General features: G+C 34.0%; 1 protein-coding gene across 4 annotated transcripts in view; it reads left to right on the top strand.

The window, feature by feature from the left end:
• GLRA3 (glycine receptor alpha 3) overlaps positions 1 to 20716 on the top strand; it is a 197423-nt gene that overhangs the window by 61574 nt on the left and 115133 nt on the right. For all 4 annotated transcript variants that reach the window (XM_070069662.1, XM_051832423.2, XM_051832427.2 and 1 more), the window contains exon 3: positions 7179 to 7246. In XM_070069662.1, coding sequence (XP_069925763.1) covers positions 7179 to 7246 — 68 coding nt within the window. The remainder of the gene's footprint in view (positions 1 to 7178; positions 7247 to 20716) is intronic.

Raw genomic sequence — 20716 nt, 5'->3', positions numbered from 1 at the left:
GTTGACTTAACAATTTGACACTTGTGTTTATGGCACCAGTAATCTCCCTAGGCTCTAGTCATGAGTTGACAAGGCTATGGAAGCCTTTCGAGTTCGCCAACTTTGATCTTATTCCGACAGGGTCATAGTCAAAGTGGAAATTCTCTCCTCCCTTCAGAAAAAGGTACCTCCTTCTTTGATGGCCCCGTTTTTTCCACTGTGATCTCACTCACAGAGATCTTCCATTTAGGTCTTCCTTTTTTTTTTTTTTTTTTCCCCAGAGTGTCTTGGCTTTCCATGCCTAAAATACTCTCATGGGCTCTTCAGCCATATCTGAATGCCTTAGGGGCTGATTCTGAGGCCAGAGTGCTATTTAGGACAACTGCCATTCTATGAGTCTACTGTGTATCCCGCTTCCGATGATGGATCGTTCTCTCCCTTTTTTTATTCTATCAGCTAGTATTAGCAGACACTAGTCTTTTTTGTGTGAGCCCTTTGACTCTTAGACCTATCAGTGTGATCAATTGTGAACTGAAATTGATCACTATGACTAGTGAGATGGCATTGGTACATGCCACCTTGATGGGATTGTATTGGGATCCCCTGGCATGATTCTAACTCCACCATTTGGGGCAAGTCCTATTGAGCATGTCCCAAATTGTACATCTCCTCCCTCTCTTATTCCCACTCATATTTAACAGGGATCACATTTCAGTTAAAATTTAAACACCTACGAATAATTGTGTGTTAATCACAGAGTTCAACCAATAGTACTAGAACAAAACAAAGAGAAAATACTAAAATAGATAAAGTATTACATTGTACATCAACAGGATAATTTGACAAGAAAATATTTCAAATCTCTGTTATATCTTAGTCCTACTAAATATAATGATTTTTAAATTTTCATAAAGTAAATATTTAGTAGCAACAAATTAGTTTCAAAATTATCTCAAAGTCTTCTGAAAGAATTAATAATTAAAGCTCCATATATCAATAAACTAGTTAATCATTCAACAGAAATAAAAACTTTGCCCTAATCATTATTTCAAAGATTGTTTCTTAAGGAAGAAAAATGGTATGTATAGACATAGTTATTTTCATTTGGAAAAAGGAAAATAACTGGCAGGTGCTACTGTTTGTTTTTCTTGAATTTGAACTATTCTTTAAAGTTCTGTTTAGGGAAGCAGCATTAATGGAAAACACAGAGTGAGAGGAAGCACCACATTATCAGACATAAACCAGGGAGTATAAGGCCCGTCAATCACTTACCCATGGTGTCTGTAGCATGGAGGAATAAACAAACTAAGAATGGAGAGAAGATTCAGTATCCCTTACAATAAGTAGTTTTTCATTTCATTTGCAGCTTATTGTTTAATTTCTCATTTGTATTTCTAAATCTCCCTTCCACATCTCCCTGAAAGATTGAAAAAATCCACTTTTTCATTTTCAGGATAGAAGTATATGTATGGATTTTCTGAGCTTCTGTCTTTCTGATGGTAATTGCTCTATTAATAGACATTTAAGGGCAGTTTTAGGTTTATAGAAATATTGAACAGTGAGAACAATCCATTCCCATCCCTCCTAACAGGATACCTTATTGTCAACATGTATTAGGATGGTACATTTATTACTATTGACGAAACAATATTGGCATACTATTATTAAACAAAAGACATAATTACGTTATATTTCATTCTTTGTGTTGTGCATTTTTAAAGGCTTTGACAAATGGATAATGTGTGTCTACTTTTTTACTTTTCTATTGTATCATAGAAAATAGTTTCACAACCTTAAACATCCCTATGCTCAAGTTGTGAATATTTTTCTCTTGCTAACTGCCACTTCCTCCAACCTTTAGTCACCATTGATCATTTTACTGTCTTCTGGAATTTTAGCTTTTCCAGAAAGTCATGTCATTAAGATCTTACAGTATGTAGACTTTTCAAGTTGGCTTCTTCCACTTGACAAGGTACTGTTAAGCTTCCTCAATGTGGGGTGTGTGTGTGTGTGTGTGTGTGTGTGTGATTTGATAGCTCATTTCTTTATATTACTGAATGATATCCCAGGATAATCTCTTTCTGTGTATTTCACATTGAAGAAATTTTACATGATTCTCAAGCGACTGAATTCTAATTCAGAAGTTTGCAGGTGTTCCACTGCCTACTGACATTTAATATTGTAGAGAATGAAATCTTGTTTTGTTTCCTACTCCTTTATGTATAGCCTACTTTTCAACCTAACTCGAGACATTTTTCTTCAGAAAGATAATTGCTTATGCTGGCATTGTTTCATGTTCTTTCTCCAAACAACTCTCCTTTCAAATAAACAATCTAATCTCTTCCTCTCTCATCTATTTCTAACATATTCCTCTCATATCCTTTACTCTTTTGTCTTTACTTTCTGCATTCAAGAGAAATCTGTTTATATTTGCCCTCTAATTCACTGTTTTTATTACCTGGTGTCATTTATATATTTCTTGAATGTTTAGAAGGATTTTAATTCCAAAATTATTTTTTGGTCTCCTCACAATCCTCCATACTAACCCACTTTCCTTGAATGTGAAGTAGAAATTATGTTACAAGCTACTAGACTAGTGTGGATTTGTATTTCTATTTGCTTGTTCTACTTATAGTAATAGTGAAAATTATGTGACTGAACTTGGTAAAAATAATTAACTTCTCTAAAAATATTATTGAAAAAGAAATATTCTTTGCCTCAATACTTCTTATACATTGTTCCACATTTTTGAAGCAAGCACTCCAAAGATAAAATAGGTTACTTCTGATAATGTCACTTCTTATCTGTTTGATTGCTTTCTAGGCCTTTTACATTGCTAGCGTTATGATATTCCTTTACACTTACTACTTTGTTAATTTAATGTCTGTTATTACATTCAACCACTCACTTCTGTTACTCCTCTCTGCCCAATGATTTATCTGTTCTTCTTAAAGGAATAATTATGTTTATTCACATTGTTCAACGTCATTAAACCACTGATTTTCTTCTGTGTGATAGAATGCTGTTTACTTTATTAAGGACTGAGTTTATTTACCAGGTGCTAATAGAGGTTTTGTCTACTCTCTGTGTTTAGGAAGGGTGGTGATTTTTCTGCTATTTCTCTGTCTAATACAAGGAAATCTGACAGGGGCTGCATTGCTGAAGCCAGAGTTTTGCACTACTTGAATGCTGAGTTTCAATTAGTCCTGAGTCTGGTATAATGCAGATGCCAAAATAAAAAGGCCTTTAGTTTTGATGAACTGACAGGTCTTCAATCTCATCCAATACTTCATTCTTTCTGTAACTGGCGTCATCTTGGCATTTTAACAGTATCATTGTTCATTATGTGGCAGAATGTAACTCACTCTACATTTTTCTAATATTTACTAATAAATCAATTCAGTTGGTGCATCTTTGCAAGACTATCACAGATGGTGATATTATCAGATGGAGAACCTTGTTGATTTTAATATTGCCATTCATTTTGACTTTGATTGCTTCATTAAAATGGTGCCTGCCTGCCAGGATATAACTACACTCATGCACACATGTACACACACACAAATACATCCCTATGTCTATGCACAAAACATGTGTGCTTGCATATATATTACCAGCACAATACTGGCCCTTCTTATATGGAGAAGGACCCCAATACAGGGTCCTTTTTCCCTTTGGTATCATGGATCTAAAAGCACAACTGAAGTTGACAGTCAACAGCACAAGTTTATTCTGTGGCCAAAGAATGGAGAAGAAGGAGCCTAGCTAGAAAACCAGCTTCTGAATTTGCTGAAGAAACATAGATATAGAGCAACAAGGATGAGAAGGAGGACTTTGTTAAGTAGTGGAAGGAATATTTATATATTTTTTTGGAAAAGGGGTGGTATAATTCTTGGAGTTGGAGATTTTCCTTTTTGTTTTTTGTGCTCACTTCTGATTGTTGTCAGGGCAATTTTCAGCAGTCATGACGCTGATGGGAGTGCCAGTTAGTTTGAAAACTAGATTATAATGAATTTGCAGGTCTTCTGGGGGTGTCTCAGGCAGCCCTCATGAGTCTGGCCAGTTCTACTCAGAATGAGGAGGAATTTCTCACCACAAGATATTCTTTTCTCAAAGAGAAACAATGTCAGGCTGATGGATAGACAATTAACTAGGCCATGTAGGAATTGCTCAAGGTAGCATGTACACATTTACATGTGTGTTTACTTCTCCATTTTTTGAAAGCCATGAGTTCACACTGATATCTCCATTACCACAGGGTTTCTCTAGTTTCTAAGTTTCTATATTTCTACTGTTTCATCTAACAGCAAGAAATTGGTCCTATTATTCTCCATAAAAATACTTATTTGATCAAAATGTAATGAATCTCTCTTAACAGCTGCTAGTCCCTCACCTGCTCAAGTGCCCTGTTTGCCCTGATGAGACTCTGGAACACTGCTCAACTTCAGTCCCACTGTACAGCCCTATTCAGACTCTGTCACTCCATGCCAGGATGCCCTGTGAGAACACAGTGCTCTCCTCCCCTAGTGCTAACATTCACACCAGGTGGCACCACTATGGGAGTGTCCTCCTCACTCACTGTGGTGCAGCATCCTATGTCATTTAACCCTTCCCTGGAAACATCCTTCTTTCCCTTTTGTAGTCACTACACTCCCCTCAGCTGCCACAATCTTAAACTCCCTGCCTGAATGATTTTAGGGATGTCTTTTCAGGAAGGAAAAATAAACAGAAAATGGAAGAATACTTTGGATTTTGTTTTGATGTCATAATTTACAAATAATTTTAAATTACCAAATAATTTAAATCTGTATTTAAAATAAACAAATATGCTTTGTCAATTAAAAAATAAAACAGGGGTGGGCATTGTGATACAGAGGGGTTAAGCCACAATGTGAGACACCCGCATGGCATATCAGAGTTTCTGGTTCCAGTCTCAGCTACTCCACTCTTCCTATACATCTCGCCGTGAAGGTCTCTGGGAGACAATGGATTATGATCTCACTACCTGCACTTCTGCCTTCCACATGGGAAACCCAGATGGAGTTCCTGGTTCCTGGCTTTAGCCTGGCTCATTCCTGGCTATTGTGGGCATAAGGGGAGTGAATCAAGGAATAGAAAATACCTCTCTTTCTGTACTTTTTCTCTCTTTCTATCACTCTGCTTTTTAAATAAATAAAAAATCTTATTTATATAAAATAGTATTTATAATGTATTTAAATAAAAAGTGTCTCTCCCGATGGCAAACCAATGTGTGTGCATTTAACTAAAATGACAACAAATCTCTATATTGAATTATTTTGAAACATCATCTTTCATTGGCATTCTCTCTTTAAAAAGAGTGACGTTTTAATACGATATTATGTTTAAAATGTTCTGGAGTGATCTGTACTCACATTGGATTTTTTTAATTGCTTCTTACTCTAGATCTGCCTGATAAATAATTTTCCGTTATATGAATATGAATAATATCATGTCTAAGCTTTGCATCCTACTTTCCTATGCTGCCATCAATTTATCTCTAAACTTAAGAGCCATGTTCTGTTTCTTTAAGGAACATGTAAAAACAAAACAAACAAGCAAAAAAAAAATCAAAAAAGCCTTTCCTGAAAACATCTGCAACTACTGTCATTTGCTTTTCTGGCCAACTATGGCTAAGTTAATAGACTATTTAAAAGCACAATTTGCCATATGGATAGCATAGCGCTTATTTCTCTGTTGCTAAACATAGTAGTGTATTGGATGGATATAGCAGCTTTTGCATTGGCACAGAGAAGTAGCAGATTTTCCAAGAACTGGTAAACAGGTGTTCTCAGTAATGGCATTAGAAGATTTACAATTTTCTCTGAGTGTCATTCTCTTCAAAAGTTTCAAATATACAAATTAATAGCAAAGGTAGAAAGAGTATTCCAAACTTGCTGCCCTGATTAGAGCCAGAAACTAAAAGGTAGAATGCAGCAACTAGTAAACATTATGGCTCTGTCTCCCTTTCATTCTTTGTAATCTTTTGCAACTGTCACTTTCCTTGGACAGATCCATTTTGTTTTCCAGCTATATTATCACAATAAACTCCTTTCTGTCTGTCTCCAAGCTTCTGTCTATCCCCACTGTTACTTAATTCCTATAATACCAGAATCAAGAACCTGTAATGGATCCAAAGTGTTCATGAAGTAAACTCCAAATACATGAGTATCACCTTGAAGAGCCTCTATTATTTAAAACAATTACTTTGGGGTGAGTGTGGTGGTGCAGCAGGTCAAGGCCCCACTTGGGATGGCTGTATCCTATATGAGAGTACCTAAGATGGAATCCAGCTGCTCTTCCAACCCAGCTTCCTAATGCACACCTTGGGAGGCAGCAAATATTGGCTCTAATACTTTTTTTTTAAAGTCATAGCTATAGACAGAGAGAGAGAGAGAGAGAGAGAGAGACAGAGAGAAAAGTCTTCCATCCACTGGTTCACTCCCCAAATGATTGCAACCACTGGAGCTGGATGGATCTATGTTCTCTGTCCTCAGGCCTTGTGCAAGCAAGAAGTGAAAGGTAAGACAGAGCCTTAAACTGCCTGAACATAGAAGGCATGCCCCCAGACCAACATGAAATGCTTCAGTAAGAAGTGACTGATTTATTGGCTCAGGAATTGAGGAAATCTCTGACCAATTGATAGTGAATCACTCAGCTCACTGGGTAGACATTTCAGAGGTTGTATAGTATAAGGAAATAGACATTATAGAATAAGTCCAGGGAAATCCCTAAGAACACACAGCACCAGTTCAAAAAATAAGCAAGAACAATCTGTGGGTTCGAGATGGGGGCAATCTGGTTTCTAATTTTTCCACATTTTATTCTCTATGGATCTAATTTTCAACAGAAATTTAGGAGACATGAAGAGAAATAGAAAATGGCACAACCTGATGGAAAAGATGAACGGAGCTGTCTTTGAAGGAGTTCTGTTGCTGATCTTACTGAATCTGTCATCTACAGAAACATTGTCCATAATGAGATTAGGGAAAATGTACAAGCCATGGTGATTCTCAATTCAGAATGTTCCATGGAATGATTTCCTTCCATTTTGAGCATCTAGGTGTATCCATATATAAGTAAATAATTTCCATTAATAAGAGAAACAATGTGTTATTGGAAAAATCCCACTTAAGTTTCTAAATCCTACAAAAGTGTCTTTATGTTGTCATGTTTTTCAGGCCCTCCAGTCAATGTCACCTGCAACATCTTCATAAACAGCTTTGGCTCTATTGCAGAGACAACCATGGTAGGCATCTCTCCTTTGTACCAAGTTTCACACTGGAGTGATTTATAATAACATTAATGAAAGTTTTCTGCTACCGTTATGTAATTTAAAACTAATTAATGAGATTTTAAAAGATAAAGTGAGTGGGATAAGTAGCAATCAACCGCAGGTTATAATAATTTATTTAGAAATGATGTATCAGATGATTAATGTAAGTAAAAACAAGATTAATTATTCTCAACTCAATAACTTAATATTAAAACTCAATTTAACCATGTAAATTAAATTTTTCTATGCTCATTAATAGCCAGAGGTAAGCATAGCCATAAATACTTTTCTGTACACTACATATTTTGTTATAATATAAACATTCTATTACTTTTCCAAACAAATGTAGTATTGCCTAAGCATCATGGATGATAATTTAGAAAACTCCAATATATTTCTTCATATATCAGTATGTAGTTGAGAATATATCATAAAATCAAGTTATTAAAGTTAAAAAACTTAAAACAATAATTATAGGTCATATTTACTCTGTTTTTAATTCTATAAATTCACATTATGTATATTATTTGCCCTGTAACTTTTATTGTTTGAAAGAAAACAAAATGTAGAAATAGACACATGAACCGTTGTCTCTCTGTAAAATTATTTATATGCCAGCTTTTTTCATTAACCATATGTACTTTTTCTTAAATTGCCAACTTTATTAAGAACTTTAGCAAACATAATGATGATTTTCAATGTTGATTTTAATTAAAATATAATACAAAATACTTAAAGATTTATTAATTTCCAAAGTTATTATAAAGTAGAGAATTATGCTCTTTTTTACATGTTTCAGTCAATTGGTAGTGAATCTTCCAAGAAAAAATAATCTAGTAAGTAAATTATTACTTGTGAAGATGAATGCATATGTATGTGTAAGGTATCTGTCTCAAGTAGAAGAGACTTTATATAGGTATCCTTTATAAAAAAGTATTCCCTTCATGTATACAGTATTTAGTCAGTTGGCAGCATCTTTGTTATTCCGTTTAAACTCAATGTAACTGCAATAAAAGCAGTAGTGGAAAACAATTCACCTCATGTTTTGGGGGAGTACATAAAATTATATTAAATACAGAATATAGATCAATATAAATGTCGATACATGAGTACAAACACAGAAAGTATGCATATAAGTTGATTACTGATGCACTGTATGGTTCTAGTACAATTATGTATTTAAAGTAGATATAATCCTGTTTCAGACTTTGACATGTAATGGATTCTGGTTGAATATCTGACTTATGCCCTACATACTCAGTCCATATCTTCCCAACGTGAATGAATTTCCCCTAGCTTTGTTCTTCTTAGACTTTCAAAATCAATTTCTATCTCGGGAAGCATTCTCATTTTAATTACTTCTATATTTGCTATGTAATCCTAAGAACCTATAAGTACATTTATATATTTCTCTTTTGCAAGACTGCTGCCACCATTTAAGAACAGGAGGTGGAAAGGTTTGCTGTTGAATCTGTCTTTATGAATAGGGGAAGAGACTTGGATAAAAAATAGACATAGCCAGGTTTTCTTCCCATTAAAACATTAAGATTGTCAGGTCTCTAAAGGTTTCAATTTTTTTTATGACGTACTTCATCAGTCTACCATTAACACATTCTATAATGACTGTAACAGCTAACTTTCTTTTCTCTAATAACTTTAGGCAGACTTCCTTTATAGTGTAATGTTCCACAAAATGCTTGCAGAACATTGCAAACATACTCCCACAGTGACCCTTGCTCAATTTTATTTCCCTTCTCTAGCACAGCAACCCTTTCCATTCCTGCATATTCCATCATCATTCATTCCCTTAGACTGTTTTCACAGTCACAAGCAACATCAATGGATATTAATCAAACGCCCTGGAGCTTAAGTATCACAAAATTAACTATGTCAATTCTGGTATTTTTCTTGTTCCAAACTCCTAAATGTGTGATGACTTTAATTCCACTTAAATGATCATATTCAAGATTGATAAATTTTGAATAATATCAGCCAATGTAGCTGTGATTTGGAGTCTGTCTACATAGAAATAAAGAAATTTAGATACACAGCAGACTCATAGAATGGCAGATGTCCTAAACAGTGCTCTGGCCTCAGAATCAGCCCTTAAGGCACTCAGATCTGGCTGAAGAGCCCATGAGAGTATTTTAAGCTTGGAAAGCCAAGACACTCTGGCAAAACAACAACAACAACAACAACAACAACAACAACACCTAAATGAAAGATCTCTGCGAGTGAGATCCCAGTAGAAAGAATGGGGCCATCAAAGAAGGAGGTACCTTTCTCTGAAGGGAGGAGAGAACTTCCACTTTGACTACGACCCTGTCGGAATAAGATCGAAAGATCGAAGTCGGCAAACTCAAAAGGCTTCCATAGCCTTGGCAACTCATGACTAGAGCCTAGGGAGATTACTGGTGCCATAAACAAGAGTGTCAAATTGTTAAGTCAACAACAGGAGTCACTGTGTACTTACTCCTCTTGTGGGATCTCTGTCCTTAATGTGTTGTACTATGTGAATTAATGCTATAACTAGTACTCAAACAGTATTTTACACTTTGTGTTTCTGTGTGGGTGCAAACTGTTGAAATCTTTACTAAATATATACTACCATAAAATGATATCTTGCTCCCACTTGGGTAAATTATTATAGTTTATTTACAGTGTCTACTACCACCATCTTGCAACTAAACTTCATCTCATTGTTTCATTGTAGTATTTGTTTAAATTCATTTTCAATAAATATTTGTATAGTTTTATACTTATTCATGCAAGCAATGTATTCATATTATTTTTTCTATGAGAGAAAGCTTATATTTTTTTTCTATGAGGGAAAATTTAGAATTAGCGTTTTAAGTGCTTCTTAAGTAAAGCATACGCCTGCAAACTTATGGTGAGTTATGAATAGAGCTTATATGCCAGGATAAAAGCACTAATAAGTTTGGCTTTGTAGTAGATTGGATGGTTGTTTGTGTGTATATATATATGATTTATGACATCATATGTATGATTTAAAAGCATTCAGATTTCTTATTTTAAATATTGTTTAACTTTAATTTTATAATACAAGTAATCTAAATCAGATAACCTAATCTGTTAAAATTGAGAGTACAGGAAGTCAAATTGTTTATAATTATTAATAGGTATCTTTCTGTCTGAGAATTTATAATCAAAATAAGGTTAATTTTTCTAATCTATACATTTCTGCTTAATAAAGATCTTAAATAAGTCATCAATTTACTCACCAAAAAGAGTGAGCTCCTTCTGCTGGTTTAACCTATAACCAATTGTCTCTCTCCCCCACATTCAAATATTCCATTTAAGATTATTATTTCATTTTCCTCTAATAACTATTCCTTTAAAGTTACTTTTTATAAGTTATGTTATATCAACTTTTGCATCTCATTCTTGCACAAGCTTTAAAATATTTGTGTACATTATTTAATGCTATAAACTCAAATTTCTTTTTAACTGTTAAATGCATAATTTTTGAATGTTTACTTACTAGATAAGATAGTGTCAACATTCTCATTTAAATAGCTTTGTCTACAGAATATTTTGTGTGTTCATGATTGTATCTAACAAGAAGAAGCAAGCAAAAATGTTCAAAAGATGTAAAGAGGTACATAACATGAAAGATATCAAAAAATATTTTAGAGAATACATGACCTATTAATGAACAATGTAGAAAATATGAGAAAATTTATGGAACACCCTTTTTGCTCTTTTCCACGTCTTTATGATTTCTTTTTAAATGATTTATTTATTTGAAAATCAGAGAATTGGGGCAGGGTGTGGTGGGGTGCACACACACACACAGAAAGTAAGAGAGACAGATAAATCTTTTTATTATTATTATTTATTTGGCCACAATGGCTAAAGCTGCGCTGATCCATAGCTAGAAGCCAGGAGCTTTCTCCAGTTCTTCCCACATGGGTGCAGGAGCCCAAGGATCTTCCATTCGCTGGTTCACTTGCCAAATACCTGCAACAGCCTGAAATCAGGTGCCAGGAACCTGTAGGTCTCAACATGGGTGTCAGGGACTCAAGTACTTGGACCATCATTTGCTGCCTCCCTGGGTGCACATTAGTAGGAAGCTATGTGAAGTATAAGCAGGACTCAATCCCAGGCACTCTGACATGGAATGCAGAAATCCCAAGCAGCAACTTAGCCTGTTGTGCAACATAACCCACCTCATATGGGGTCTATTGATATATGAATTATTTTAATTTTAATTTACCAAATTTAACCTTGTTTTGCTTAAAGGTTTGTACCTCCTTGCCATAAAAAACCTTTCTCTCACCTAAGATGATAGGATATTTTCTTATATTTTTGCTGAAAGAGTTCTACTTTTTTATTTAGGTTGTAGTCCACTGGGAATTTGGTAAAGATTTCCATGTGTTAGGATGTGAGGTAAACATTTATGGAATAATTACTCCTGATAAATTGTAATAAAACCTCTATCATATATTCCTGAATTGAATAGGTCTATTTCAAGATTCTCAGATCCATATCAATGATCTATTCCTCTATGTCTACATGAATATCTTGTTGTATTTAATATTACTTCGGACTTTTAAAAAAGTTTTAGTGGACTTTTTAATGGACTTTTAAAAACTTTTTAATGAATTTTCTGTTGAAAAGTTCCCAAATGAATGCTTTTAACTCTTTTTTCAATTCCTTCAAGTCCTAGTTATTCTTGGAATTTAGTTTTTCATAAAATCATCTTTCTTGATGAGTTCCACAAAATAAAGTTGATATATATATATATATACACACACACATACAAGCATTCAGAGAATTTTCAGCTTTAAATGTTGAGTCTTTCTATCCACAAATATATTTTACCCTCTCCTTGAATATTATTAATATCATTTAACAGAGGCATACAATTATTTGTATTTATTTTAAAGTTAATCAATTTACCTCATTTTCTAAAATATAATTTTTCATTACAAAATATTAGTTATATGTTTAACTCTTCATGGTTGATACACAGGACATTTTTTACATTGCTTTAACATGCTTTGATTTTAGGCCTAATGCTTTATGGTTCTGTCTTGGAATTATGCCATCAAGGCACAATAACACAATAATTTCTTCCTTTTAGTACTTACATGTTTTCTTTTTTTCCTCAATATGTTAATGTAGACAATATTAAAAAAACATATTTTGTTCCTGGCTTTAAAGAGAGTATTTCTAATATTTCCACAATTGATATGATGTTTAACTATTTACTGTATATTGCCTTTATGAAAATTAAAATTTCTCTCTACTGTTCTTTTGAGCAATACTAAAAATATAAAATACAAAATATATAAAAATGGTTACAAAGTATTATAATATATAATACATGTTACTATCCTTTTCAGTTACTCAAGCTATGGTTTTAAGTTTATAACATAGTATTTAAGCTTATTTCTAAGTATCTGTACAAGTTCATTGAATATGTATACATTTAATAAAGTTTTTGAGCCAGCATTGTGGTAAACTGGGTTAAGCCACCACTTGCACTGCCCAAGTTGATTGCTGACCACCCTGCTTACCATTCTGCTTCCTGCTAATGTACCTGGGAAAGCAGAACACAATACCCCAGTGTTTGGGCCCTATCACCCATGTAATAGACCAAGATGGAGTTACTGGCTTCTGATTTTGGCCTGACCCAGCCTTGCTTCTTGTGGCTATTTGGGAAGTGAAACAGTGGGTGGAAGATTTCCCTAAGTTTCTGTCTGTCAACCTCTCTGTGTCATTCTGCCTTCAAAATAAATAGATTTTAAAAATGTTAGAATAGTACGTATGTTTTTGTGCTGGTAAAATTTGCAGAGGTATACAGATAATTCCCCTGCCTGTGCCGTTTCATCATATTTAGTGTGATTCCTTTGTCAGTACTAATGAATAAATATTGATCTACCTTTGTGATCTAAAGTCTAAATATTTTAAGTCCCCTTTGGTTTTTGCTTCTTTATTTTATAGGATTTTTTGCAGGATAATACATTATATTTAGTCATCATGTCTCCTTTGGATCTTATAGACTATGGTTTTTCACATTCATTTTTTTCTTCTTCTTTATGACTCTGTATGGAGATTGGCTTGATATTTTGTGAGTATCTCTCAGTTGAGTTTATCTGATATTATGTTTATGATTAGACAGGGATTATGAGAGTTTGGAAGGAAGGACACACAACTCTCAGTACTTCAAATCTTAAGTATATACTGTCACTATGACTTATCATGGTAATGTTAACATTGGACACGTGACTTAAATAGAGTTTGCCAGCTTTCCCCACTGTAAAATTAATTCTTTTTTCCACATAACAATCTCCATAGTGTACTCCTTGGAAAGAAATCACTTGCATAGCTCACACTAAAGGAGAGACAAAGGCCATACTCCACCTCTTTGTAGGGGTCATATCTACATATTATTTTGATTCTTCCATAAAGAACATTTTTTTCTGAAATATTTATTAATTTTTATAATTTATGTCAGTATAGACTTACGTCAGTATAGACTCATGGATACTGAAATTATACTTCTGATTAAAAATCAATATCAATACTACAATATTTTGTTGCTCACACTGCTCTAGTTTTGGTTACAGAACTCTTTCCAGTTGACTCCAAAATGGTCTCGACTATTTTGTTTTCTGAACACTTTGTAGCATTCTGGAGTTAAAAGATATTCCATCTGTTATACCTTCAAGGCTTGGGTCGCAGAAGAGTCATTTCTCCAAGGAACCCTAATTCCCTTCATCAGAGAAAGGGATTAATATCCAGGTCAGGGTATACCCACTGCAACTGGAATGTTAATGCTTCTAGGCCTTCTTAGCAGGCAAAGCTTGGAAATGTGTGTATGTGTACATGTGTGTTTTCTTTCATTTGATATTCCAACTGTTTATTATTAATATGTGATCAAACAATATATTGTACAATATTGAGATTTTTTCCTAAATTTGATATTTTAATTCATTAGTTGTAGTATTTGTGAATTTCTTTTTATTTTCTAAGAATATGTTCATACAAACTCTTAAGACTTCTTAGAGTTATCTAATTACTGCTTCCTTTCCATTCCTTGTATTTCAAATCTCTCTCCTCTTTGTTCCCCACCCATAACCCATCCCCACTTTCTATTCATATCTTATTGCACTGGTTAAGAACTCGTGCAGAGCACTAAATAAAATAGATGGAGAATAGGAATCTTTGTCTTTTAAGTTTTCCTGACATCAGTAGGAAATCATGCAATATTTCATCATTTAGAATGGTATTAACTATGGACAGGAGTTCTTGGTTCTCTCTCAGAAATAAATAAATAATATAAATTGATCATGGGGAAGTTGATATTATTTATTTCATAAGTATCTGGTAAAATTCACCAGTAATACCATTTGGGCTGGTTCTTCGATTTGTGAAAGTTTGTAAATGACAGGTTCTGTTCCTTGAACAGATTTTCCCATGAAGTCAGTTTTATAATAGCTTTTTAAATAAAACATTCATTTATTTGAAAGGCAGTCACACACACACACAAGCACACACACAAAGGAGGGGTGGGGGAGAGGGAGAGTAAGAGATCATTCATTTTCTGGTTCATTCCTCAAATGGTCAAAACAGCTGGAGCCAGGCCAGGCCAAAGCCAGGAACCTGGAATTCCATTTGAGCCTCCCATGTGAATGCCAAGGATTCAAGTACTTGAGCTGTGATCTGCTGCTCCCCATGTATATTAGCAGAAGCTGGATCATAAACAGAGCAGCCAGGACAAGAACTGGCTCTCCAGTATGCAATGCTGGTGTCTTAACTGCACTAAAATACCTGCCCCAGTTTTTTTTTTTTTTAATTCTTCCATTTCTTTAAAATTAGTCATTTATTTAAACATAACTAAAATATCTTTTGTTTTTAACTTGAGGAATATTTTTTAACTTCTCCTTTTTATTTTATGTGCTGATAGTTTGGTTTTACTCCTTTCTTTTTTCTTAACTAGTATACATATCAATGTATTTCATTTGTTCTGCCAGGGGTTTTTACTGTGTCATAAATCTAGGTCACTATTTATCTTCTAAGAATAAAATAATCAATGCATATCTCTTAATTTGTGCTTTCTGTGAAATCTTCCATCTTGTATCATCTGTTTGTGTTCTCTGAACCTCAATCTCTCAGAATTTCTATCACTTTGTATTTTTGTGTCTTTCCCTCTTATCATTTGATAAATTATTGAATATTTATAAATATCCCGAATAATCTATTTCATAGCAAACCATTTAAGACATCTTCACTGAAAATAATTCAATGACTTACATAAAGGCAATTCAAGCAGTCTATGATGGTATTTTTCTTGTGCTACATTATTTGGCTTTGTTATGACTGCATTTTTCCTTGTGCTAGTTTATCACAGTTCAGTGACATTCTATTATTTTATTCAATTCATTTTTATGTCTTATTTTTCCTTTTTGGTATTGATATAAACCACTAATACAATTAATATTTGGTATTTATGTAAAACTAATATTGATGAAGACTTTTGTGATTATAAGAGCCACAGGGCAAGAATATTCATGATAAGTTCATCATTTTATTAGGACCAGTTGTCATAATAGTCATAAATAAGAGTTTCTTAAACATATGGTGTTAAATATAGATAGTTAAAAATTCTGGCTAACGAAGAGACCTTTGCTGTTAGGTCCGTGACACAATTGGATAAACTGTTCATTTTATTGCTTCGTAATTTGATCTGTTTCTGTAGTTTCCAGACTTAGTCATTGTTTCAAGTCAAGGCCACAATCTTCAAAATATAACTAATAGGTTTACTTGTACAATCAAGTTAATGTTGATTGATAATGTCCAAGTTAACATCTTTTTATCCAAACTTTTACATATGACTTTATAAGCTCTCCTCAAATAGCAACTACTTTTTCAAGATTTGTCTCTTTGATAAGTAATTAGATCTCCTCTTTATGTAATGCTCATGCTGATCTAAGCATAATTTGTAAAAATCAGAATATTTATCAGTGAAGTCATCTGGTCCTGGGCTGTTCTTTTTTGAGAGGGTCTTTATTACTGATTCAGTATCCATCTTTGTTATTGGTCTATTTATGTTTTCTTATGTCTTCATAAGTCAATTTTGGTTGATTGTATGTGTCCAGAAATGTAACTATTCCTTCTTTTCTACTGTTTACTTACTGAATAGTAAGGTTAGTGCCACATTAATGCTGTTATTATAGAGTTAATGGAATTATATTTTTGAAAAAATTAAAGGAAAAAAGAATGGAAAGAAAGAGGGAGATTGAGGGAAGAAGAAAAATATTGTGATCTTAGAATAATTGTATCTATGAAATACATGTAATTTGTCCTTTATAATGAATAAAAATTTTTAAATGAATAAAAAACAAAATATAAAATTATTAAGGTATAATTATTTCAGAAATTGGCTAGGTTTTAAGCAATATTTTAATGATAATTGTAAGGAAACATGTTCTTCTGTCCTTATGTAAGATTTCTCAAAAACAGAGACATTGGTCCTTTATATCTATTGTCAATGAGCTAAGCTCTTTTAAAAGTACATTCAATTTGAGTGCCATAATAGCATTCAGTGGCTATTCCTGTGTCATCCATATTTATAGATTGAGTAATGTTAGCATAGCTTATGATTAAATTGATTACATTTCATTTCTTTTCGGGATATTCTGAGAGCATAGACTTGACCTTTTAATATTAGCATTGTATCTGTTATTGTCTCATCCTCATTGTCTTATTTTTCTTTGAGAAATAGGTTAAGCCATCTAAATGAGTATTACACATTCTGGGGACCCCAGTAGGAATGCGAGTAAATCTTGGTTTCATGTGTCATCCATAAGATCATACATATAATCATCATATTTCAGAAAGAGAAAGTCTGAAGTTTTATTCACAAACATAAAATTTCTTAGTACATGAAACATAATTTTATTAGCCCAAATATATGCCTATATTCTGCACCATTTTTTAACAATTTCCCTTAGTATTTCCTTGGAATATCGCCAACACTGTGGAGACTGACTAAAGTGTAAGATACATAATCCTTCCACATAGTTATAAAAAGATGTTAATGAAGAAAAATAGGTACACTACACATATCAGCAATTAAGCGGATAAAATACAAATATTCATAGATAAATCTGGGCATTCATCGGTGAAAACCATTTCCTTTATTTATAGAGGTTGATGAAGAAGTATAATTTTTCCTGCTAAGGAAGGAAAGACATCTGAGGGATTCATGCTTCTCCATGAACTCTAGCAGCCCTTTAGGAATTCTATTATCTCCCCAGAGTTTTGGAATAAGTAAGAACTCCTCCCTAATCTCCATTTATCAGTTCTCAATCTACTTATCATCTATCTGTCAACAACCTACCTAACCTTGCTCCCTCTCTCACTTTTCATTCCTTTAGTAGTGTTAGGCTGTAATGTTTCAGTCTTCAAGAGAGCCTCTGCCTTGGCACATAACTATCAGAGGAGAGCTGAGGAGATGAAATTTGTCCCTTTCTCCGGTGGACATTCTTTTTTTTTTTTTGAACTTTTATTTAATGAATATAAATTTCCAAAGTACAGCTTATGGAATACAATGTCTCCCCCCTCCCATAACTTCCCTCCCACCTGCAACCCTCCCCTTTCCTGCCCCCTCTCCCCTTCTATTCACATCAAGATTCATTTTCAATTCTTTTTTAAGATTTATTTATTATTTACTTTAAAGGCAGAGTTACAGAGAGACAGAGGCAGAGAGAGATAAAGAGGGAGAGAGAGAGGTCTTCCATCTGCTGGTTCACTCCCCAAATGGCCAGAGTTGCGCCAATCTGAGGCCAGGAGCCAGGAGCTTCTTCCAGGTCTCTCACACAAGTGCAGGGGCCCAAGGACTTGGGCCTTCTTCTATTGCTTTCCCAGTTCATAGCAGAGAGCTGGATTGGAAGTGGAGCATCCAGGACTGGAACCGGTGCCCATATGGGATGCCGGCACTGCAGGCAGCAGCTTTATCAGCTATGCCACAGTGCAGGCCCCAGTGGGCATCTTTATTTCTTACTCTTCCTCAGGTTGTTCTTTCATTGTTTCTTCCTTATATGGAGTCATTTCTAATAAACATCAGGACCTCTTATGGTTTCTGTTCACTCAGTCTTTCAGTAATCATTTATCATATTAATATATACTGTATCATACACTTATTATAAACATATCCCCAGAAGCACCTACTAAAAAGACCAAAAAATTCTGATTCTAGATATAGTTTGTTACTTTAGCATACTGTAACTAGCTATAAAGATAATTGCTATTCCTCATCCATGCACTTTAAGACTAAAATATTTAATCAAAGTTTGACAGCAGATGTGAAAAGAAATGAATACTCTCACATCCCTTTTTCTCTTTACTTTCCCCTAAGGCAATGTTTTTAAACCACTTTTTAAATCATGCCTCCACAAGGAGCATTTCTTTATATCTTTTTTAGATAACTGCTCTCTCCATGAAATTTTAACATTGTATATATACTGTATATTTATTTCTGTAGTCAACATATCTCTGAATTATATATGAAAAGAATAAAATTTGTTGCCCACCAAGAACTGATTTTCCTTTAAGATTAATTTTGTCCTTGTTGGAAATGGAAGCTCTAAAGGATTTGTTGAGTGCTCATGAGTATCCTTGCCCAAGTTTAATATTTGTGTCTCATTGCTGGTGCCAAATGTGATAGCACTGCCAATTACAGAAGTACTTGGTATTCTGTATGGCAAGAACTTCCATTCAAAATCCATAGCTATTTGCAAAACTATTCATCCGTATAGACTGAATGAAACATATTATTGCATGAATTTATTCCTTTTAGAGGTTATTTTTCAAACTTTGTGTACCTGTATATAACTCACACACACACACACACACACACCCCTATACTAATTGTAAATATATTCAATCTTGCTTCAGCGTTATTTCCTATGTCTGATACAAAAATCCAGATTTGTTTCCTTTTATATTCTTGTGATGTGTATGTTTCAATTTTACACATATAACCATTGTTACATCCTATTATTCATTATTTGATAAAATTTTTCTCAAAATATTTTCCATGGAATTCATTCTTCTACTGTCTTCCAGCAGTAACAAATCTGTGAAATGTACATTATGTATATGATTTTACTTTGATGGCTAGTCAGAAGAAAGTTCTAGAAAGGTATGTGTTACCAAAATAAAGATAGATTATAGATAGATACCCAGATAAATACATAAATATAGAGAGCAGAGCATACTTCCAAAATAATTGAAAAGTGGAATTAAAAGTTACTTTTATTTTGGTGCAAGAAAATTGAAATTCATGTAATTTTTCCACAATACAAATTTTCCATGAACTTTTTGAAGAACACATATAGGTAAGCTTATTTTTTTTTTTCCTGAGGAAGATGAGGAAAGGTAAATTTTGCTCAGGAAGTACTACCTAATTAATCTCTGTAATGAGGGGAATTCTTTATGAGATAACACTGTTTTGTCTGAAAACATCTCCTAGAACTTGAAGATAAACCTTCCTAACACTAAAATTTCCATCCTACAGACATTCAGGGTTCTTTATTGGGAGCATTAGTGTAATTTGGATTACCTTAATGGGCCGTCCATATATGTCAAATATACTGATTCTGTGCTCAACTATCTACCAAAGATTACTTTGGTTCCTAAGTTCTAACTACTGCTCCAACTCTATTCCAGTCATGGTAACCATGTCTATTTTGCTGATATTATCTACCTCTAAATTTTATCTAACACTGTGATAACTATCATAAACACTGTAGAAATGTTGGGTCTCTTTTCAATGGCAATATTTCCAGTGTACAGAAAATGACCATCACAGTGGTTTTTTGATGTTGTTCTTGGTTTTTGTTTTGTTTTGTTAATATGCTGAGCCTTCATTCACCAACATATATTCTAAAATGACTTACTTATTTATTAAAAGGCAGAGTTACAGAGAGACAGAGGCAAAGAGATAGGTCTTCCATCTGCTGTTTCACTCCCCGGATGACCACAACCGCCAGAGCTGGACTGATCCGAAACCAGGAGCCAGGAGCTTCTTCCTGGTCTCCCAAGTGGGTGCAGGGGCCCAAGGACTTGGGCCATCTTTCTACTGCTTTCCCAGGTCATATAATAGAGCGGGATTGGAAGTGGAGCAGTCGGGATTCAAACTGTCACCAATATGGGATGCTGGCGTTGAAGACCAGGGCTTTAACTCGCTGCACCACAGCCTGGGTCCCCATCAATATATTTTTCAAGCTCTTTGTTAATGAACCTCTCCTGATACATAATTAGGGAAGAGATCAAAGTTAGCTCTTATGGACACATACATTAGGAAAATACAGCAATTCCTTAAGGTGTGAGATCTCCCTCATAGGATTTATTCCAATTGACTTCTTACTGCTTTTAAAGAACTTCTGTGGTTATAGATTTTCAAGCAGT

This window comes from Oryctolagus cuniculus, chromosome 2, assembly GCF_964237555.1.
Source record: "Oryctolagus cuniculus chromosome 2, mOryCun1.1, whole genome shotgun sequence".
In the NCBI taxonomy this organism is placed as follows: Eukaryota; Metazoa; Chordata; class Mammalia; order Lagomorpha; family Leporidae; genus Oryctolagus; species Oryctolagus cuniculus.
This window is presented reverse-complemented; position numbering and strand designations above follow the sequence as displayed.